The sequence below is a fragment of the Pteropus alecto genome, unplaced genomic scaffold, assembly GCF_000325575.1.
Source record: "Pteropus alecto unplaced genomic scaffold, ASM32557v1 scaffold94, whole genome shotgun sequence".
Lineage (NCBI taxonomy): Eukaryota > Metazoa > Chordata > Mammalia > Chiroptera > Pteropodidae > Pteropus > Pteropus alecto.
This window is the reverse complement of record NW_006437736.1, coordinates 5,432,175-5,455,078: the sequence shown is the minus strand read 5'-3', so window position 1 is coordinate 5,455,078 and position 22,904 is coordinate 5,432,175. Positions and strand designations below refer to the sequence as shown.

General features: G+C 47.2%; 1 protein-coding gene across 3 annotated transcripts in view; it reads left to right on the top strand.

Annotated features, from left to right (window-relative positions):
- Positions 1–22,904, top strand: part of CHST11 (carbohydrate sulfotransferase 11) — a 248,251-nt gene that overhangs the window by 103,400 nt on the left and 121,947 nt on the right. For all 3 annotated transcript variants that reach the window (XM_006914525.2, XM_015591432.2, XM_025048716.1), the window contains exon 2: positions 12,257–12,342. In XM_006914525.2, coding sequence (XP_006914587.1) covers positions 12,257–12,342 — 86 coding nt within the window. The remainder of the gene's footprint in view (positions 1–12,256; positions 12,343–22,904) is intronic.

The following is a 22,904-nucleotide window of genomic DNA, read 5'->3' as shown; positions in this document are numbered from 1 at the left end:
GGTGAGAATGGGGGCAGGTGGAACCCTCTGCAAGAAGTGGGCTTGCCCGGCACAGCCCGACTGTATTAGTGTGAAATGATCCTGCACAGAGCTGAACAGTTTTCCGTACCGGTGGGAAGAGAGTAGGTTTGGGGTTCATGCCCTGCCATGCTTGAGTAGCTTAAGTAAAGGTTACCTAGAATATTTCCCTTCTCAAGCAGCCACACTATTTTAACCTTCGGTGTCTCTGAAGCTGTGGGGGAACCCCGGAGGCAGACCAGAATGTCTCCAAGTCGTAAAATCAGACTTGGAGCACCAGCCACAGAGGAGAAAGTATTTTGGCATGTTATCTGCATCGCTGCAAAATAAATTTATAAGCATTCCAGGGAAACTGTAGGGGAGAAAGTAAAAATTCTCCAGGGGGAAGGAAGGGTAAATGGAAAGTAACTGTATGATGCCCATAATTATTCATTTAAGGTGCGTAGAAGGTAATTAATATGATCTGGACTGCCAGGGCTGTGTCTCTTGTTTTATTTAAGTGAACATAAAACATAATTTATAAGGGCTTTCCTAGGTTAACTGCCAATTTCAGTTCCTTGAACTGTGTTTTTCCACAGGGTCTTATGTTTTTCAATGAAAAAATTTGTCTGCCACGCTCAGAGTTTTCAGGAGCAGAATTAGTGCTGAGGTTGGGGGCGCTGGGTGGCTGGTTCTCCTTCACCCCAGACACTCAGACCAGCCCGAAGGTGCCAATTCCTGTTAATTCTCTATTAATGTGAGCATTTTTATGTGCTTAGGGTAACAGTTGTGTACAAAATAAGGCTTCTGAAAAAACTAAAGTTCCAAATCTAGGAAGCTAGCCCTTAAGTGAAAAAATCCTACTTTTCTATTCATAAATCTAGTGAATGTAAACAGTTCCATTTAGGGTAGCTTTTGATTCATATTTGACCCTTTAACAAACTTATCCTTTTAAAAATTTAAATTGCATTTAAAAGTTAACACATTTAATGTCCCTCTTGAGTACTTCAGTTATCTGATTGATGAAGAAATATATAAATATGTAAATAATATAATATTGCAAGGTAGATCTCCTAATTCAAATAGGTCAAAGTATGTTAATCTTATGGGTTTTCTTACATATTTCTGTATTTATTTTTTTAAATAGCCTTATTGGCATATAATATATGTATAAAATTTACCGATTTTAAGTATAGAATTGAATGAATTTTAGTTTGTTTTCAGAGTTATGCAGCCATCACCACAACCTAATTTTAGAACATTTCCATCTCTCTAAAAAGAACCTTTGTGTCTGTTTACCGTCGCTCACCACTCCGACGCCAGGCCTTAGGCAATCACTAGTGTACTTTCTGTGTCTATATATTGGCCTATCTTGGACGTTTTCTGTACTTAATTTGAAATCCTGCCGAGGTGAGTCTTTAGGGAAACAGTTTTGCTGTCTCAAACAATTTAGGGGTCACCTCCAGCAATATTTTGGGTAATCACCTCAGTGGCCTGAAGTTTCTTTATGATTTAGGTCTAGCCGGGGACCTAAGCTCTGCCTCCGAGTGGGGACTGTTGTAGCCCATGCGCCAGACTCAGGTCACTTGCCATCTAATTCAGATGTCTCCTCACAGAAGACCCAGCCCCTCCCCAGGTGGTTTCTCTGGCGCTGAGGTCATGCCCATAAGGCCAGGCTGTGACCACCAATTGTCCTCACGGTGCTCGCTCTGTGGCCACCAGCCACATACTCACCCAGCAGCCTCTGAATTCTGCCTCAGGTTCTCACTCCACGTTGCTCCCCCACAGGACGGCTTAGAAAGCAAACCACCAGCAAGGACTAGAACAGGTGTTTTTATAGATCCACGTTCACAGCGGCATTATTCACAAAAGGTGGAAACTACCCAAATGTCCATCCACGGATGACATACAATGGAATAGAATTCAGTCTTTAAAAGAGTGGAATTCTGACATGCGCTGTTATATCGATGGAACTTGAAGTTTCTAAGTGAAATAAGCCAGATGCAAGAGGATAAATACTGTCTGATTTCACTTACGTGAGGTACTAGGGTAGTCAGATTCATACAGACAGAAAGTAGAATGGTGGGTGCCAGGGGCTGTGGGGGAGGGGCATGGGGAGTGACTGTTTAAGGGAGACAGAGTTTCAGGTTTTGAATGATAAAAACAGTTCTGGAGGTGGATGGTGGTGATGGTTGCACAGCAGTGTGAATGTGCTTAATGCCACTGAACTGTTAAAACGGTTAAAATGGCAAATCGTATGTTAATGCAATTGAAAAAAAAAAAAAAAAAAAGCCAAACCCCATGGGTGTTATTCTTTGCTTTGAATATCTTATTCAGAATCAAATGAACGCCTTTCCAGTCTGGCCTCAGATCCTTTTTGGAATGAGTTAAAGTAGAAATAAAGAAATGAAAACACCTTGGCCCATCGGCACACTTTTGTGGCCAGGCTCTATGTGACCCTTGTAAGGACATTGCTTGTGACACCTTCCAGCCTGTCTCCTGAGCTCCCTGGCCCGGGGGGGAATGAGTTTCATCCCCTCCTCTCCTGCCGACTGCCTTGCATGTGCACCCTCTGTGTACCCCTGATTCAGGGGCTGATTCAGGGGCTGGGAAAGTATGTTTTGTAAAAATACCTCGAATAACTCTTATCAGGAAAGTTTAGAAGAGATTGGACTAGGAACACTGCGTTTCAAAAATCATCCAGTTTCTTATCTTTTGGGAAGAGAGCTCTCATTCATTCATTCATTCCTTCAGGCCCTGAATTTAGGCACTCTTTAAAGTACTTGTCATGCTAGACTAGACATCTAAATCCTTTCTCTCATGGAGCTTAACAGTCTCCGAGTAGTGATGAACAGTGGTCAGTAAAGCATTTAAAATAAAAAGTCAGGAGGCAATAGTGTCTTGCAGAGGAATAAAAACAAAGCAGGGAAGGGACAGCGAGATAAAGAAGCCAGGCTATGTTAGATACTGCGGTCAGGGAAGGCCTCTCCCAGGGGCTGTTAACGGGATCCCAGACCAGAAGGAAGAAGAGGGCAGCCATATTGGCTTCGGGGGAGAATATTCCGGGTCGATAGAACTGCAAGTGCAAAGGCCCTGAGGCTCACGCTTGGCCTTTTTGAGGAACAGCGAGATGACCTGTACGGCTGGAGGATGGGTGAAAGGCAGGAAGGGGCTAGGTCACATGGAGCCTCCTAAGATGGTGGGAGGGCTTTGGAGCTGGGAGGATGTCCTGATCTGATTTCCATTGTTAGGTTATTCTGGCAGCTAATAGAGAATAGAGTAAGGAGGCTAAGACAGCAGTAGGGAGATCAGTTAAGAGATTTTTGTCCTAGCCCAGGGGGAGGTGATGGTGGCTTGGACCAGGGTGGTAAGTAAGGGCCGAGATGTGCTGATGGGTGGAGTGTAGCAGATGAAGGAGAGGGAATCCAGAATGACTCCTAGTTGTTGGGTCTGCCAGCTAAGTGCATAGTGGTGGCATTTACTATGATAGAGAACATTTATTAGGGAGAGACATTTCAAGAACTCATGAGTTCTCTTTATCAGTGTTTAATGTATTCAGCTCATAAACAACCTCGAATTGAACTCACACTTTTATCTTTGACTTGATTCTTTCAAGATATCTAAGTGAGGGTTTTTTAAGCCAGACATCAGGGCCCATTGGTGGGTTGTAAAATCAATTTAATGAATTGTGACTAGTGTTAAAAAAATAGAAGAGAATAGAAAATATCAATATCAGTCCATCACACGTAGTAAGGATAAGAACTGTTTCACAAAACCTTTGTTCCAGATTCATTATGTATATTTATGTGTAAATGGGGTGCAAAGGAGAACGGGACAAGGACAGGAGTCAGGAGACCCTCTTTCTGCTGCACCTCTGTTTCTAACTAGCAGTGTGACCTTAAATGAACCACTTAACGCTCCTGGACATCCATTTCTCCACCTATAATTTTATATACCTCAATTCAATGGAACTCACATAAATTCAATGTGAGTTCCATTGGATTGAGGTATATAAAATGGCATAGAAAAATGAGTTTTGTGTTTTTGGCTTGTGTGGAAGTAATTGGACCAGATGGTCTCTAAAGCCCCTTCTTGTCTTAGATGCATCTGATTCTGCACTAACCTGTCTAATTGACAGCTGGCTTGCACATGAACAGGGACTTTGTGCTTTTTGGAAGTTGCTATAACTCTCTGTTCTGGGCCCGTTTTTGCATATGGGCCATAATCATCTAAAAAAAGGGGTGGGTTGACTGCAAAGGCCATTGGTTTTGGTGAGTATATTTGATGGTCAGTCTTCTCCCGGCAGGTAAATGTAATGTATACAGTATATTCTTCAAAGCTGACTATCAAAGTCCCTCTGCGGCAGGTTTCTATGACGATAAATCTCCTGGATTTTAGATGAAGCTGTGTCTTTTCTCTTCCCGAGTTATACCAAGTGCATTCACCTCAGATTTATACCCTTGACCTTCATCCGCCAAAAGTTCAATTCACTTTAATTCTGCAACCGCCTCCCCAGGCTGGTCATGAAGAGCTTTGAAGAATTTACAGTAGGTGGAGAGACTGACATGGGAATTAGCTCTAATAAAAGTTCAGATTATTCCCAAATGAAATAAAACCCCAAATCCCTCTGTATGCTTTAGTGGTTGCTTGTAGGGGCTTCAATAAGGAAACAGATCTGGAAGTGGTTTTGAATGGCTCTGCGAGCAGAAAGGAAATAGGAAGTTTGATAATAGTATTAATGAAAACTTAGGCCGATCGGGGCTCCTACCTCAGTGTTTGGGGGCTCCTGAAAGGTCACCTGTGAACACGAGGGTGCCAGATGTCTATAAAGCGCCCCAAGGCCCCGGTTAGTGGGAGAATACTGGGCCAACCTTCAGGATCACCTTTTCGTTTGGCCTCTTCCCGTTCTGAACATCTATAAGCTGTAACACGGCTCATCTCAGAGGAGTGGGGGAAAGCATGTGGGGTTTGGATCGCAGGTCTACCACTCCCTAGCTGGGTCATCGGGTGCCTTCTTCAACCTCTCTGAGCCTCAGTTTCCTTGTCTTTAAAATGGGCGTGATACCACCTACCACCAGGTGGTCGTGAGGAATGAGGGAGAGACGCTAGAGTGCTTATAGAACTCCTTTAAGGCTCTAGGGTTCCACAAGAATGTATCGTTTATTTTGTTTATGTTTTTGTTCGTTTTAACTCCTTTGACTAAGAAGGCCTAATTTCGAGGAAGTCTGGGAGGAAAGAACATGCTAAGTCCTTTGTTCTTTTGCTGTGAGTAAGTGCTTTTGGCCTTGATACCCTTTGGCAGAAAAAACATCTTTTGGTTAAACCCTCCGGTCACTTGATCTGTTGTTTTATTTCATTCCTTTGACACAAACGTAGCACTTGGGCAGAGGGCAGGTAGAGAGGGGCACACAAAACAGGCGTGGGATGCAGCTGCCAGATCATAGAGTTGGAGGTCTGAGCCAGCCCAGGAGAGTCCGGGCCCCTGCTCTCCTGGCCCTCTGGCCATTCCGTCCCCTCACTGTGCACAGTTTTCTCCTCAGAAAACGAGTGGGAGTGGTCAGATGGGGGATAAGAACCCTTCAGACTTCAAACATAGGTTTTGATTCTTAATTCTTTTCTGGGCAGGAGCAAACAAGGAAAATTAAAAGCTGGGCTTATCCGGACATGTAAACATACCGTGCACACACTGGTTCAGAGTGCCTGAGATGGCTGCTTAGGACGGAGCCAATTCTGAGCCAGATTGTGATGGGAGGGACCCTTGGGGCTTGGGGCTCTCTTCTGCCCCTCCCCACCCTTCCCTTCATTCTGCTCTCCTCTTCCTCCTTCCTCCAGGTCTGAGTATTCCTTCCAGAGACAGACCCAAAACAAGTAATTCAGGTTCTAGTGATAGCGAGTGACTCAAAGAGATCTTCTTACTTGGCATTTTAGAGGAGAGTGGTGACCCTTAGGGCAATGCTGACCTCCAAAGAACAGGAGTAAATCCCTGAAGGAGAGGCGTGGGCACTTCACGGAGAGGGTGGGCTTCTCTCCACTCTGAGACCTTGGAGCCCTGATCCCCTCCGGTGGAATTCCAGGCCTGAGCACTGGGTGGCCGAGACAAGAGGGTTTTGTTCCAAGAACTGCTCCTGTGGCCCATGCTCCCCCAGAGCTAGACACTACCAGCTCTGTATCTTATAAGACTTTTTTTGAGGGGGAGTCCCCATATTTATTATTATTATTATTTTTGGGCATTTTTCTATATGAAGAGCTTTGCCATCCAACCAGTATGCTAGTCTTTGGTAGAGAATCGTAAACTGGGAAGAAATGCATGGGATACCTGCTTCCCAGCTAAGATTTTACTCTTTCTGTCCCAGGCTCTCCTGGCCCTATTGTTTTCTCCTTCCTGCCCACATTACTGCTTAACTGCCACCCACCCCCGCTATTTTAACCTATAGTCCTCCAGGGATGTCCTGCTGCCCTCTACTTAGAAATGAGGAATTTCGAGTTGGAAGGGACTTAGGGATCACCTGGTTTTACCTCTTTACCTGACCGAGTAGAAGTGTGAGGCCCAGGGAGACCTTGTTCAAGGTGAGGCTCTTTGGTGGCAGAGCTAGGGGTAGGATCCAAGACTGCGACTTCCCACATGGATGGTTTTGGGTGCCATGTACTAGGCTATTTCACATTTTCATTCAATCTCCATAACCACCTTAGGATATAGGCATTTTTACTGCATATTATATTACTGCATATTATATTAGTTGAGTTTCAGCGATTAGGACATTGATCCAATGTCTCAAGGCTACTTAATAGTGAAACTAGGACTCGAATCCAGTCCTGATTGACTTTAGCTCCTCGACCTTCTCCTTCCAAAGGGCTCTGCCAGGCGACCCACTTCTCTCCGTTTGCCGGCGACTTTTTTGGTTTTGGCACCAAAAGTCTCCAATCCTGGGAGTGTCCTCAGTCCCAGGCAAACCAGGATGGTTGGTCACTCTGGTTTCAGTAGGGTGACCTCCAAAGGGGATTGGGGAGAGCTGTGACGCAGTGCCTTTCAGGGCAGGCTGTGGGTCCCACAGCTACAAAACAGAATGGCCTGTCCTTACGGAATGGTTCCCTCTGAGGGGGCTGGGTGTCACTCACCCCTCTAACTTGATGAGGTTGACTCAGACGCTGTCCCATCTCAACATCCTTTTGACAGATGGGCTGGGCTGGGCTGCACTGAGGCACCAGCATGAATTCGTGCATTTGGAGAAACCGTCTCTGTAATTGCACTGCGGCCCTGGACTCTCAGAGCATGGGGAAAGGGAGGGCTCGTGCCCAGGCTGTTAGCAAATCAGGACATTTGGGAAGTGTCCGAAGTCAGCTGGTCGATAGAGCTGTTCTGCCAGTGCAAGGGACGGAGACCCATTTGGACGGGGTGATTTAGCATGGAGGTGCTTTCAATGTGGAGGGAAGCAGAGCACTGATTTTTGTGGTTGGAGTATGAATTGTAAAAGCAACTTTTACTGCCTTTGGCATGCCGATAGCATGATCAGGTGATAAAGACCGCTGGTTCTAGAAACAGATAGGCCTAGGTTTGAATCTGCTGCATGCACTGTCATTTGCTGGCTCTGTGATTTGGGACAAGTTACTTAACCTCTCAGGACTTCTGTTTCCTCGATTGTAAAATGGAAATAAATGATATTATTATTATCGTTATTAATTTTAACAGAGTTTTTATGAGAATTAAATGAAGCAGTGTGAAAAAAAGGCTTAGCATTGTATCGGGCATCTCAGGAACACGGTCCATCCTCAGTAAATGGGTAGTTCTCGTGATGATTATTATAACTATCGCTGTATCTTATAAGGCCCAAATTCCAGCCCTGGCTCTGCTACCAGCCACCCTGGGCAAGTGCCTAAGATCCTGAGTTTCTTTTGTGAATTGAAGGAATTGGACGATAATCCCTCAGAATTCCAAGTGCGCTTGGTTTTATGAAACACATTCAAAGGCAAGTTCCACAGCATTTCACTTTTATGTCTTTAGACCAGAGTTATTAATCCCTTCCACGGGCAGGGTCCCAGGGAGCCACTCGGAGAAGGAGATGGCTCCAGCCCTCTGTCGTGAGCTGCCTTTCCGTCACCTGCTCTCAGCTAACCGGGAGTGGGGCATTCGCTGAAAACCAACATGCTTGTCATCGTAGTGAAACAAGCACAAGTGACTTGATTTTCATTTTAGCTTCATTTATGTACCTTGGAATATGCAGAACTGTTCCTGGGTCTAAGAAATCATCCCGTAAATTGAGCCAATTCTATTCTTCCAAAATGGTCTTGAATTTCATCGATTTGAGTTTAGAAAGAAAAAAAAAACAAATGTTATCGGTAAATAAATCTTGTGGTGGGTGGACAGTGCAAGGCCACCGTTCAGTGTCCTCAGGGATTCCTTTCTTAGGGCTTTTGATCATCAGACCTTTCGTTTTCAAAGGAAAAAATAACAGTAGTCTGATGTTACTGGCAGTTTCCTTCAGATATAGCTGGAAACAAGCTGTCTGGTGTGTATATACAGGAAGCATGAAATCCTAGATCATTCACAGACCTCGTCGAGTACCCACTGTGTGCCAAGCACCAGAGAAACGACATGGATAAGAGGGAGAGGGTCTGTACATACATAAAGCCTGGCGTCTAGTAGGTGCTTGATAAAAATGTGTCGAAGAAATAAATGAAAGAGTATAACTGTTAGCTAATAGCTTTGGCCATCATTTCACATCATTTCAATGAGTCCTGTAGCACTGGATTACATTTTAAATCACCTGTCCTAGAAGTGGCCAGCCCACCAGGTCTCAGGCCAGGAGGAACCTATTGAGAGGTTGGTGGACTGGGCACTTACCGCTGGTCCAGTGCGGCGGCTGAGAACATGCGCTTCCTGTGTCCGAATCCTGTCTTTGCCTCTCACTAGTCATGAGACCTCGGCTCGTTCCCTAACCTGGCCTCAGTGTTTCCGCCTGTGCAGTGGGGACAGTAGTGGTAGGACCGTTGTGCCGATTACACCCAGAGTGCTCTCTAAATGTTAGCTGCCACCGTCTGCGTTTGTTGGTAGCTCAGCCTCCTCGGATGCCATTTTTCCTAAGACACACACAAGACAAATATACTCACGCGTGTTCTCACACGTAAGTGCATAAATTGTTGGCCTCAGTGTTTCCGCCTGTGCAGTGGGGACAGTAGTGGTAGGACCGTTGTGCCGATTACACCCAGAGTGCTCTCTAAATGTTAGCTGCCACCGTCTGCGTTTGTTGGTAGCTCAGCCTCCTCGGATGCCATTTTTCCTGAAACACACACAAGACAAATATACTCACGCGTGTTCTCACACGTAAGTGCATAAATTTATGCCAGCTTTTCCTTGATCTCCCAGGCACACAGTAGGTCCTCATTGCTGTCATTGGACATGAAGAGCCCAGTAGTCAGGTTTGAGTCTAAGCGTGGCAACTTTCCACCCGCGTGGCCTGGACCTTGGTCAAGTTCCTGAAGTTAAGTGGCGGGGGTGGGGGAGAGGGGGGCGTTGCTCAGAGAGGTTATCTGTAAAATGCAGGTACTTCCTTCACCGTGTGAAGGATTATACTTCACCGAGTGCCTGGCACACAGTGAGCGCTCCATAAATGGTGGGATTGTTATCATTCCCATAAAAAGCACACAAGGCCTTTTTGGCTTTTGTGGCCTGGGGTGCCGAAGCTGGTTCACATGGCACCCAATGAAGTCACGGGCAGGGCTGGAGGAGACACCGAGGGCAGACGGCCTCGGGAAAGGGCCCATGCTGCAGGCCCCACACGGTCAAAGCATTTTAAAGGCCTCGTATTAGAAAAATAAACCAATTAAATAATACTGCCCCCCATAAAAGCTGACTTTTAATGGATTTCATGGTAGGGTTTTCTCCATGGCGGTCCTGCAGCCACAGGTCTCGGTGAGCCTGTCTGCCGCCATGGGGAGAGTTTAATCTTGCATGGCGTGGGCATAATTTTACAAGTTTTATGGCTGTTTTTTCTCCTCCGAAGTGTTGCTATGTCGTTGTGTGCTGAGGGCAGCTTGCGTGCATTTAACAGTTTACCTCGTTTTGGGTGGAAATGAAAAATGAAGTAATAAATTAAAGAAAAACACAACGTGGATTTTCCTCCTCTTCTCGAGGCAAACGTGGATGAACAAAGAACCAGTGTTTCCCCGCGTCAGCCAGATCAGATTCTAATGGCTTTTGTGTGTGGACAGTGGCCTGCAGATCGCCTCCTGCCCAGAGAGGGCTGCGGGCCACAAAGGGTGTGTTGGGGCTCAGACCGCTGACCCCCGGGAAGACTTGGGGTCATTGTCTAGGGCAGAGGCCAGCAGACTGCAGCCTGTGGGCCAAATCTGGCCCACCGCCTGTTTTTGTGAAATAGTTGGAAAAAAAAAAAAATCAGAAGAAGAGTATTTCCTGACATGCGAAAATTACCTGGAATTCAGATTTCTGTGTCCATAAATGAAGTTGTATTGGCACACAGCCACACCCATTCATTTCTGCATTGTCTGAGTGGCCGAGTTGAGAAGCGACAAACGGCACAAAGCCGGAACACTGTCTGGCCCTCTGTGGAAAGTTTGCTGACCCTGCCCTAGGAAGTAAAGGAGGAGAGAGAAAATGCAGCTTTGAGTTTGCTGGAATTAATGATTTACTCTCAAAGTTTCTACGTGGCTCAGAGTGACAAGACAAAAGAGCATTGCATGAGGAGTGGTTCCCCTAGAGACTTTCCAGAAGTAATTGGCTACTTGCGGAAAAGGCGACCCTCACCGTTTGGACCTCGAGTTGGCCTCTCGCAGAGGTTTATTCCTTTCTGGCCCGCTCTCCCTGGCTGTGCGGCTTTTCTGTCAGAGAATCCCGAAGTCTGGCTGAGGTCTGGTAACTGCTCATCAGCTCACCTGGTGGCTCAAGAATAAAGAAGTTACCACCTTCCTTCCAGGTGGTGGGGGGCTGGGCAAGAGATTTTTTTTTTTTTTGGTCTTAAATTATGTGCAAATCTTGTTTATAATCTCTAATAGCTTCAGAAATTTATAACAAACATTTGGGGGTGGGGGGTTGGCACCCAGTTTAAGGATCATGCAAGTAGTAGTAACTCATTTAATCCTTATGACCAACTTCAAGGAGTTGGGGCCTGTTCTCTCCCCCATTTTACAGGTGAAGAAACAGGCACAGAAAGGTTGGGTAACTTGTCTAAGGTCACACAGCTAGTATGGTAGAGCCAGGATCCAAACCCAGGCTGTGTGCTCCTGGCACTGTCCTGCTGTCGACTTTACTGCCACTACATAGGGGGTGAATCCTCTAGGCTTGTGAAAGGATCTGCTTTCCTCGTTCTATCCGTGCCCCTACTATGTCACTCCACGAAAAAATTGCCTCCCGATCTGAGAAAAAGCACGTGTCCACTTGGTAATTCGTCTTCCCTCCTCCATCTCTCCCTCTTTCCATCCCTGCTTCCTCTTTCTGTCTCTCCTTTCCCTTCCTCCTTCCTTCCCTCTACCCTCTCTCTCCTTCCTCCCTTCGTCCCTCCTTCCCTCCAACAAATAATTATCAACCAGGTGACTGTTAGACACTGTGCGAGGGACTACGTGGAGTGGAGGTGTTTTGAGAACCAGAGAATGAAAAAAGAGAGAATCCTTTCCCATTTAAAAATAGTTCTTGGTGTCTTCGATACTCTTGGGTTAAGTTCACTTAATTCCTCCACTTTTATGAATTGTAAGTGCCACCTCTGTCTGTATAGAACTGTAAACCCTTATCCTTGGTGCCTCAAGCTGATACTTGCATTAAAAATGGCCTAATTTACAAGAGGCTTTGGGGAGGTCGGACTGCTGACTCACCCAGTGGGAAAAGCCTGCTTGGGGAAGGCCCCGCACTGATCTGGGGAGACCAGATGCTTGGGGGCCAGGAATAAGGTGGGAACTGATTGTTGAGGGAGGAGGCTGCTGTTGGTCGAACTCACTCTCTTAGAATAACTTTTACACTGTCTTTTCTAAGTCGCTTCGTTTTGATGTTTTAGATGCCTGTCTTGTTTTCTCAAAAGTTTGCTGGGAAGAATTTTTAGCATTATTTATGTCCTCTGGGTGTAGAGATGCCTGAACGTTGGGGAAGACAGAATGGCCCCAGACGCTGTTAGATAAAAAGCTACAGCTTCTTCTAGAAGCCGGTTCTCTCTTTTCTTTCCCTCCTTGTTCTTCTTCCCTCCTCTGTGCCTTTTTCTCTGTCGGACAACAAATCTTTGCTGTTTGAGTCTGATGAGCCTTCGCTTTCTTTCCTCAGTCATGCGGAGGAACCCCTTCGGCGTGGACATCTGCTGCCGGAAGGGGTCTCGAAGCCCCCTGCAGGAGCTCTACAACCCGACCCAGGTAAGCCCTTCGAAACGCCATGCATCAGTTTTTTTTGCGGGGGGCGGGAATGAACAACTCCAAAATTCTGTTCTTTGGGGATTTGAAACTTCCTCGCACTGCCTGGCATTTTACCTTCAGTGATTCCTTTCTTGATCCCTCTTTCTCTGTGTAATGGCTCTGAAATTCTAGCGTGTGGTGGTTAGAATTACGGAAGTGCCTTGGCGTAGTGCTGGCCTGAGCTTTCAGACCTGCCCAGATGCTGGGTCCCTGGGATGGGACTCTGAAATTGCAGAGCTGATGGGCTGCACAGTCACCCCCAAAGAAGGCTCATGTGTGGGCGATCCTTGCCACCCAGGGCCCACATCCGATTATTAAAGGCCAGCGATGCCCTAGGAGTCCCACTTCGCTGCACCATTTTGGCAAGATGCCCTTGTGTGACTGTCATGGTAGATCGGACTTGATTATCAAAGTAAGCTCCGAACAAGGAAAAATGCCCTCTGTGGGAATCTTGGAGCAGAGGGAGGCTTGGTCCCCGTGGGTCTTGATGTGTAGATGCCAAGGCTGGGCCTTTTGTGGGAACATTAATTAGCACTCAACGCAGAGAACTGGTGAGAGAACAATTAGTGGCCTGCCCGCTGACTTTTGATAGCTATTGAGAAAGGTGGGGGGTGGGGATTCATTTCTTTGGCTATAGTTTTGAGCTTTATTTTCTATCAAATTCTTATTTGATAGTATGTCTGTGGACCAGGGTACAACGTGGTGGAGGAAGATGTTGCTTGGTTCTCAAAAGGTGCTGAATTCCCAGACGTCTTGTCAAGGGACGAGCCTGAGAACATTCTGATCCCACAACTCTTCCCTGTCTCTCCCTCTCACTCCCTTCTGGAAAAACAGACTCCTGTTTTTGTGCATCATGGGTGGCCTCACCAGGTTAATTCACTCCCCTGTCGGCCCTTCCACTTTGGCCCTCCAGTGTGGCTGGGCCAGATGAGCTAGCTAACTGCAAACTCAGATTGCCAGAAGCTTTCTATACTGTGATCCAGCAGGGAATTTGATATTGGGGTTTCGCTTGGTGGCCAAATAGTCTGATTCTAAAAGGCAAGTCTTCCAAGTGGTGCGCACGCTGTCCTCAGGAAGAGGTAGAAGAAACTTCGACCCAAGGTAGGATTCCTGGTCAGCCATGTAGAAAGTAACACGTGGTACTGAGATGCCATCTTCTTGTTGACATTCTCTGTTCGCATGTCATTTTTCCCTTCAAAAACAAACCCGCCGAAGCACGACTGCTTTTCTGAGGAAGTTCGATGGGCAGCGTGTGGTATCACGGGAAGAGCCTACTTCTAAAGTACATGCCCCTCCGGCCTGAGCTTTCAGACCTCAGTACTGTGTGTGTGCTGTTCACCCCAACCCTAACACAGGGCCCGGCCTGTAGCGGGTGCCCCCAAATATCTGTGAATGAAAAATGAAAGCCGAGGTTCAGATTCCTACTTTATCTCCAACTGGTTGCGCAACCTTGACTATATGATGAGTCCTCTTGAGGGGTTAGTTTTCCCATCTCCAGAATGGTGGGAGGACGAAATAACTCAGATGTGTCAGAGGCTGTGTAAACATGATTCGTCATTATCGTGGTCATGAGAATGGCTTCAAAATCGGAAGCCTTGACTTTAGCGTCAGATGGGGTGCAAAGCCTGGTTTCCTCATTTACCAGCTATGTGAGCGTGGGCGAGACACTTGACCCTGTGGAGGCTGCTTTCCCTTGCAGGGTTGCATGAGAAGATGTGCCCTCCTTGGTGCCTCCTATGGTGTTTTATTCTCAGATTCATTCACTCATTTACTCCTTTATCGGCTATTACGAGTGCCTGCTGCATGCAGCTCAGTGCCAGGTGCTGAGCACAAAAGGGTGAGCGGGGCTGGTGCGATTAGCCTTCCATGTCTGGTTCCAGGGTCGACATGAGTGAGTTGATTGGCAAGTGAGACTCCCGCTTGGTCCATTTGTAAATGAATCAAAGGAGAGAACCCTTCTGGGTAGAGGTCATGTCAGCTCTAACTTCCAACTGTGTTATGAGCACCATCTGGGTGAGATGCTCATTCAGCAGTAGCCTAGGACTTGAGAGGGAAGATGGGGCTGGAGAGGCAGTGCTGGGAGCCATTTGTGAGGGCGTAGGTGGCTGAGTCACTGCCCTCTGTCAAGAATGTCGTGGGCAAGCTGTCTGACCCCTTTCGCTGGCAACCAGGAAAATGTTCCTGCAGGAAGATCTCCCTGTTTCCTCGGGATGTTGTCCTGGGTTGTTTTTTCTTAGGCTGGTTTCCTTTACAAGCTGCAATTATGTTCCATTCCCACGCAAGCTCAGTCAGGAGTGCTTCTCCGAGAAACTGTGTTGGTGATCATTTAGGCTGCCGTGGGCTGGAGCATTAAGAGGGAAGAAAGAAGTGAGCACTCCTGCTGAGTTTAGTTAGGTTTTGTGTCCATGAGACACTTAGAAACTTTACACCTGATCGGGCTTGGCTGCAGCCAAGCTTTTGAAGCTGCTAAGCCTGGACTGATGTTATCACAGAGGCAGATGACAAACTCCTGTAATTGCTAGAAACCAAACTGCTCCTGGAGATGCCATTTGCCCTTTTGAGGCCAACTGGTTATTTGGGTTCGATATATGATAGTGAAAACAGGAACCATTTATTTCAGATAAGAAAATCAACATTACGGCAAGAAGGGCACCTTCTCGTTACCATGTACTGATGCTGTAGACTTGGGTCCCCAGTCCCTGGGCCATGGACCGGCGCTAATCTGTGGCCTAGCAGGAACTGGGCTGCACAGCAGGAGGTGAGCGGCAGGCCAGAGAGCGAAGCTTCATCTGTATTTGCGGCCGCTCCCCAGCGCTGGCATCAGCCCCTCGTGATCATCAGGCATTAGATTCTCACAGGAGCACTGGTCCCTGGTACCAAAAAGGTGGGGGACCCCTGCTGTAGACCGAATGCTCATAACAAGCCCCAAGGTAGGCATTACACCCCCATTTTATACATGGGAGAACTGAGGCAGAGGTTTTACGACTTGCTCAAGGTCACACAGCTACTAAGCAGAGTAAAGATTCAAACCCAGGACAAACTATAAATCCATTTATCTCTATGCTGTACTCATTGTCGCCAGCAAAATTCTCTTGGCAAAAATTACCCCATCTCCCCTCCCCCCTCCAAGAAAAATCACACCCAGATTTTCATTGGACCAAGGCTTAAAACCCTTGGGAAAATTGGCTATAATCTGATTTTAGTGTCCAAGGTTTTTTGTTTTAGTGCCTTGTAAACCTCTAACCATTAAAACAACAATTGGTTAAAAAAGTTTGTAGTTGATATTCTTAGAAAAACTGCAGTCTGATGTCTTATAATTTTCCTGGTTCTGGGCTGTCTCCGTGGCCCCAAAATAAAACGTAATTGCCGATCAGATCAGCTGGCGTCAAGTCACTGAAAGTTCAGGAGTTGCCAACTGCATATTTGTGGGCCGAGCACATCTGCGGGCTGCCCTGGCTCAGCTCAGACTCCCAGGGCAGAGCGACGATGTCAGCCATTAATAGGTCATAATTGCCCCTAAATGCCAGCGAGGGCGAGACAGCTTGTCCTTCTGCCTCGCCCACCTCCTGGTCTTTTCGCGGGTTCCCTGAAGTCTTCACAGCATCACTCATGTGGTTCAGCCCTACCCTGCCTGCTTCTTTCTTTAGCTCTCCTACTTGCTCTGTGATTACCACGTTCTGAGAAGACAGATGCACAGCCCAGGGGCTGACCAAGAAATTGTAAGCACCGAGTCCAAGAAGCTTGCATGGGCTGTCCTCGATCCCATGGTCTGCAGTCATTCCTAAGGGGGTCTCTGAGGACCGGTCAGTATTTTATGATTATAATAATAAAATTGGATCCTTATCGGTCCAATCTTCGATATGTTAAAATAAGTTTACTTCTCCATAAGGTAGGCTCTGGCGGGGGGTGGGAAGGATGGAGAGAGGGAGTGAGAGAAAGAAGGAAGGTAGGGAGGAAAGAAAAAAAGGGAGAGAGAAAGGTTCTAGTCTTTGAATGAATAATACATGTCCGTGACTATTTTAGGTGTTTTTCACACATATCTCATTGAATCTTAACAAACAACTTTGAAAGTCTCTGATAACCCCATTTTTCATAAGTTATCTGAGGCTCAGAAAGGCTGAGCAATTTATCAAGATCACACAGCTCCTCAATGATCGGGCTGCATCTGTCTGACCTGGCAAGATTGTAGGAGGAGGAGAGCTGATCACTTTATCTTTCCCGGGTGGAAAAAATGCTTCTCTGAGGTTCTCTTTCCCAGCAATTCAAGCTGAGACCTGGGATGTGCTCAGGGTAGTTGGAAAGTTCCCAAAGCCAGGGCCAAGGCTCATGGAGTGGTATGGAATGCACAGTAGTTGTCCAATAAACAGAACCTGATGTTTGGAGGGGCCTTTGTCTGCTGTCTGTAGTCAAGCTAAGTAGGAGTCCCCCACAAGAACTCTGCTATGGTACAGCACTCATTGGTGACATTGGGAAGCCGAGATCATTGATTCGGGTGAATGTTCTAGATTGATAAAAACTTGACTTGTCCAAGGAGGGGCAGGGAACTCTCCTAGCACCTACCAAAAGAGCTTTGTCAGCAACACTTGCCCAGATTTGTTTCTCCTGCAGACATTTGTAGGATAAGACAAAGCAAAAGACATGGGGAAGAGAGGTCCGTAGGTAATAGAACATGATAAGTGCTACGTGATGGAGGCTTTTGACAAAGTTATGGGAGATCCAGTAGCGAGTAGTTAACCCTTTGAGGTGGAAGGCTCAGTGGGAGGCTTTATAGAGGAGGTGGCATTTGAGCCAGGCCTTTGAAGGCACACTGGACTTCAGCTGGCGGAGAGAGAACAGCGTCCCAGAGGGGAGGAAGGACCACGGTGGAGACAGCCTGTGACACAGTGATAGAATAGTGAGGAGTCTGTAGCTGGAGTGAAGGGGCGCGTTTGGTGCTGGTCGGAGAGGAGGCAGGAAGAGAGGTTGGTACCAGGTGGGTCCGGCTTCGCCGCGGTTCCGCGGGGTTGAGTCTTTACCTGCCGGCGGGATTGGTTTTCCTGAGGAGCCCACGGGAGATGATGTGCAACTTACGAACGGGCTTCTGCTTCTGACTCAGCCGCTTGTGAACTGTGGGGCTTCTTTGAGGCAAGTCATGTCCCCTCCTCCCTGCACCGTCCTCCTCTATGAAATGAAGGGGTCAGACCAAATCCGTGGTTCTCAACCCCAGCTGCACGTTAGGGCCACTCAGGGAGCCTAGAAAAAAAATGTCAGTGCCTAGACCTCACCCCAGGGAATTTGATTTTATTGGTTGGTCTGGGGTAGGGCTGGGATGTCAGTTCCCCAGGTGACTCTGATGGGCCGCAGAGGTCCAGAGCACTGGGTTGGAGGGTCTGGGAGGGCCTTTCCAGTTCTGAAACTCCTCGATTCTCACGTAACGCATAACTCATTGTGTGAAAAACAGCTCAGAGCGCTGAGGTTGCTCATCATTGCCGCTGTCTTTCTGTGAAGCCCCCACGGCAGTTTTGTGCACTTGGCCTCACCTGCTGGGATGAGGTCACGTTCCCTCATGTGCTCCCCAGGAGGGTGTGCAGGTCGATGTCCTCCTGAGCACTGGAGACTCAGCCAATATAATGTGGACAAAGCCAAGAAGACGGCCCCCGGGCAGAGGACCGGGAGGAGACCTGTGTAAGGACCCTTGAGCCCTACTCTGCTCTTGATCCTGTAAGAAGCAGGACCCAGATGCGTTCCAGGCCAGGCATACATCCGATGGGCGCTTCTGAAGGATCAGCAACAATCTGATGAATGAGTGAGAAGGGGAGAGAGGGCTCTCTGCCTTTCGAATTGTTGTTTGGGAAAAATGATGCCGAATGGTTGTATACACTGGGGAAGGCAAGGAAGAGCAGACATTGTCTAGCCCCCAACTCTGGTCAATTAATCCCCTCATTACCAACCACCTGGTAAATGATGAGTCCGTCTAATTATCTTGCTTTGACCCAACAGCTGTCTACCAGCCAAAGGGGGATTAATTGATTTAGTTGTGGACTGGCTCCTTATGCAAAGATATTACTTACTGTCTGCCTAGCAGAACGGCAGCTGGCTGACAAAGATGAAATATTACATTCACTTGATCTTACACACAGCACTTGGGAGAATGCTTCATTATTAATTGCGAATTACAATAGACGAGCGAAGCTCATTGCAAAAACCAAGGACAGTGGGCCGCCTCTTTTACCTTGGCCAGTGGCTTAGTTATCCTTAAACTAGGGAAAGTACCCTGGTCGGATTTCCAGTCAAGCCAGGACAGATGGAGAGTTGAGTCAGACACAATTTGGGTCAGGGGAGAGGGCTGGATGCTTGAAGGAACTGGAAGATCCCAGACCTGGGGTGATTCTTTAACCTTCCCAAGCTTTCTTTTCCTTCTCTAAGGTAGGAGCGAGATTCTAGTGTTGCGGGTTTGTGAGATTCTACATCATGTATAAAAAGCACCTAGGACAGTGCCAAGGGCAGAGGTGGCATTAATCAGCCATTATTGGTAACCTGGGACTTGTCTTAGGGGGTCTGGGGCCAGGCTGTGCCCCTGTACTATAGGCTCAGATATTTCGCAGATGCACACTTGGAATTTTGTTGAATAATAATAAGATAGATGATTTCCTCTTGCCTGGAAGCTACTAGCTATTCATTGTGAGCGCTTCCTAAAATTTTTGACTTATGTTTTCTGTCTGGTAGACCCTGTTATCAGTAAGCTTGGTGTGCTTATTTATAAAGGCCATGAGTGCCTCTGTGTGAGGGGGTGTGTGTGTGTGTGCGCACGCACACACACGCGTGCATGCACAGACTCAGCCCACATCCTGGGAAATACAGTTGTTACATTTAAAGGTCTCCTGTGGTTGTGTTTGTCATACCCCCAGTACCTAGCTAAGTGCCCGAATAATGGTTGTTAAGTAAGACCCACCTCTGGGCCATGCTAACATGATGCCATCCACATTCATTCAGGCTGTCTTTATAGGCAGCTGCTCTGTTTTGGGAAGCCTAATTTGACCCGATGTATTCAGATCTGGGGAGCAGACTCAGTGCCCTAATGGGGTTCTTCTGTGTCAGTCTGTGTGACTCTAATCTGGTGTGTTTCATCTAGAGAAGGTCATTCGAGTGACAAAACGACCTCGGCGATTTCCGAATGGTAACACAGCTGTAAAATCTGCCGTTTTCGGAAGTTATTTCCTAAATTACCCTCAATTATAAGAGGCCTTGACATAATTTGATTTTTTTGTAAATTACACAACTTAAGGAGCTCAGCATGGATAGAGTTGAAACAAAGCCCCGGCTTGTTCTCAAATTCTCTATAGGAGAGACCTGGGCAGGGGTGGGCCATCCATCCCTTCCCTCGGGTGAGTTGGCCTGCGGGTCTGATGGGAAGAAGGATTTCTACCCCCCGCTCCCCACAATCTTCCGCTAATTATTGTGAAATCTGGGGCAAATAGTTGAACCTTTCCCAGCGTTGGAAACCTTGTTTGTAAAGTAGGAATAAAGTACCAACGGTTCAGTCAAGGATTAAATTAGAAAATATATAGAAAGTTTCAGGCACATGATGAGATGCTCAGTAAATTCTGGCTTTTTTTTTTTTTTTTTTTTTTAGCTCAGATGAAACCTTCAGGAAGTTCTCCCTGGTTTTTTACCCCCTCCAGTCTTAGGTTAAAGTGTGTCCTTCTAAAATGGTGCTGCCTACTCACAATAAAATATGACTCACGTGTAATTTGAAATTTCCTAGCAGCCACCTTTTAGAAAGTAAACAAGAAAATAGGTAAAACCTATTTAAATAATATATTTTATTTAATCCAATATATCTAAAATACGATCATTTTTACATGTAATCAATAAAACATTATTAAGATGTTTTCCTTTCTTTTGTTTATACTAAGTCCTTGAAATCTGATGCGTATTTGACACAGCGCATCTCTAGTCGGACTGGCCATATGTCACGTGCTTAGCAGCTGCATGTGGCTGGTCGCTGCCCTAGTGGACATTCATGCAGAAGTGGTGACCAGAGCTTAGAACCCTTGGAGGCACCGAGGCAGCTGCCCATCAAGGCAGGAGGTTTCCTGGGATGCAGGGAGGTCCCTGGTGTGATGAGCGCGGTCTCTGCCCCAGGCCGAGGCCCGATGCTCCCTCTACAACATCCTTCTGGAAGTGTAAGTGCCAGTACCGTGGAAGGAATGACCCTTTGACTTCCTAGATTCTTTCTGGAGACTAGCATGTGACAGGGATGGGGAGGGCTGGATCCTTGAAGGAAGTCACGGAACTGGGCGGGAGAGAGGGGCTGCTGAGGCCAGATCCTCCTCCCTGGACGCTTAGGCCTCATTCTACTCTGTTTCTTCAGTTCCTTCCTCTCTTCCCTCCTCCCCCCTCTTTCCATAGCAGGCAGCACAAGTAGGAGCTCAGTAAATAGGAGTAGAACGAAGAACTGGAATGGAAATTCTGTTGCACCCTCTTCCCCTCCCTGACTTATTGCACACCTACTGTGTTCGTTTCCTAGGGCCCCTGTAACAAAGGGCCACACCTTGGGCGGCTTCAGTAACAGACATGTACTGTCTCACAGCTCTGGAGGCCAGAAGGCCAAGATCAGGGCGTTGGCAGGGTTTGTCTTGTCTTAGGGCCCTGAGGAAGGACCTGTTGCATCCTCTCACCTAGCTTCCCGTGGTGTGCTGGTGACCTTTGGCATCCCTTGGCTTGTGGAAGCATGACCTCGGTGTCTGCCTTCGTGTTCACATGGTGTTGTCCCAGTGTGTGTCTGTGTCCAGATCTCCCTTTTTTTTTTTTTTTTTTAAATACAGACACCAGTCACATCAGATTAGGGACCCACTTACCCCACTGTGACCTCATCTTAACTAATTACATCTGTAATGAACTTATTCCCAAATAAGGTCACGTTCTGAGGTTCTGGGGCTGTGACTTTAACATATGAATTTGGGAGAGAGTGACACAATGCAACTCATAAAGCCTACTGTGTGCATAGCATTGTGCTAGATGCCTGCCTGGGCTCTTGAGACAAAGACATCCTTGCCCTCTGTTAGTTCATGCTCCCATAGAAGTGTCAGGCCAGTAAACTGACCATTACAAAATGACGTCCTATGTGAGTTCAGTGCACAGTGCTGCAGGGGTGTAGAGATGGACCATTTACCGAGATTCAGCGTGTGCCTGCGGGAGTACGTGCATACCTGTGTGCTCATGTGTGTGCATGGCCTTTGCCATCCTGATGGAGCAAAGGCACAGGAGAGATGGTACACAGAGTAACAGCTGGCTCCACCGTTCCTTTCAGTCAAAAACCAGCAAAGGGGGGAGAGGACGCACTGACTATCAAGAGACTGAAGTGTTGTGCCTGCTGCGGTCGCCCTGTCCATGCCCTTCTGGTCACGACAGGCAGACCAAGGTTCATGAAAACTGAGCTCCTCCATCGCTCCTGAATTCTAGAAGTGTTGGCAGCTCCAGAGTCTCCAGCTGATCTTCCACTGTTCAATATCTCCATGACCATGACCATGCTGGGGAGACACTGCCTGCTTGTCCTTGTCCCAGCCTTGGCAGGTGTCGGGCAGCCCTGGAACGAAGCTGGCCAATCTGGAACATGCCGCAGGGAGGTGATGCCCAGACAGACTCTGGTGGTGCCTAAAATGGCCTGTTGCAATGTTTCCTTCTCTTCGTCTTAAATCTGAGTTTTAAAGCCACAAAGGCCGACATACAGTTCTGGCAGTCGTTTTGGATACTGGAGAGACTGCTCTGTCTGTTCTGTCTCCAGCATGTTCTCTACAGGGTATCTACAGACATGGCCACGGATATAATGACGTCCAGCCAGTGTACAGCTTGGCTTTGAGAGCTGGGCAGGCGCAGTGTTGGCTTGGACCCAGGCCTCACAACCCGTCCTAGTGTTTGAGGAAGAATTCTGAGAGAAAGGGGAAAATCTGAGGCCACACAGCCTAGAAGTGGCCAGAGCATGGAGCCTAGGACCAGCCGTCCTCGGCTGGAATCCCAGAGCTACCACCTGCCAGCTGTGCGACTTGGGAAAACTTCTTACCTTCTCTGTGCCTCAGTTTCCTCTGCTGTAAAATGAAGATAATACTAGCACTTACCTCATAGGGTTCTAGTGAGGATTAAATGAATGCAGACACATGAAGTACTGAGTGAGGCCACGGTAAGTGTTTGCTGCTGTTATTATTATTCAGGCACAAAAAAAGCCAGAAGAAGCAAATGACCTCTGGGGACAAATGAGCAAGTGGAAGTTCAGATCAGCTCCTTCTAGCCGATCATCTTCCCCCTGTTCGAAGGCAACTGTCTTTTAGAGCAGGGGTTGGCAGCTTCGGCTGCACTTTAAAACCAAAAAAAAAAAAAAGGAAATTTAAAAAACCCCAGTGCTCAGACCACACCTTTAACCTCCTAAATCAGAATTTTTGTGGCATCGGTGTTTTTTAAAAGCTCCAGTGTGAAGCCCAGTTGGAGCACCACTGCTCTAGGCTTTATCACTCAGACAGATTTGGGGACCATCATCTTCAGCATCG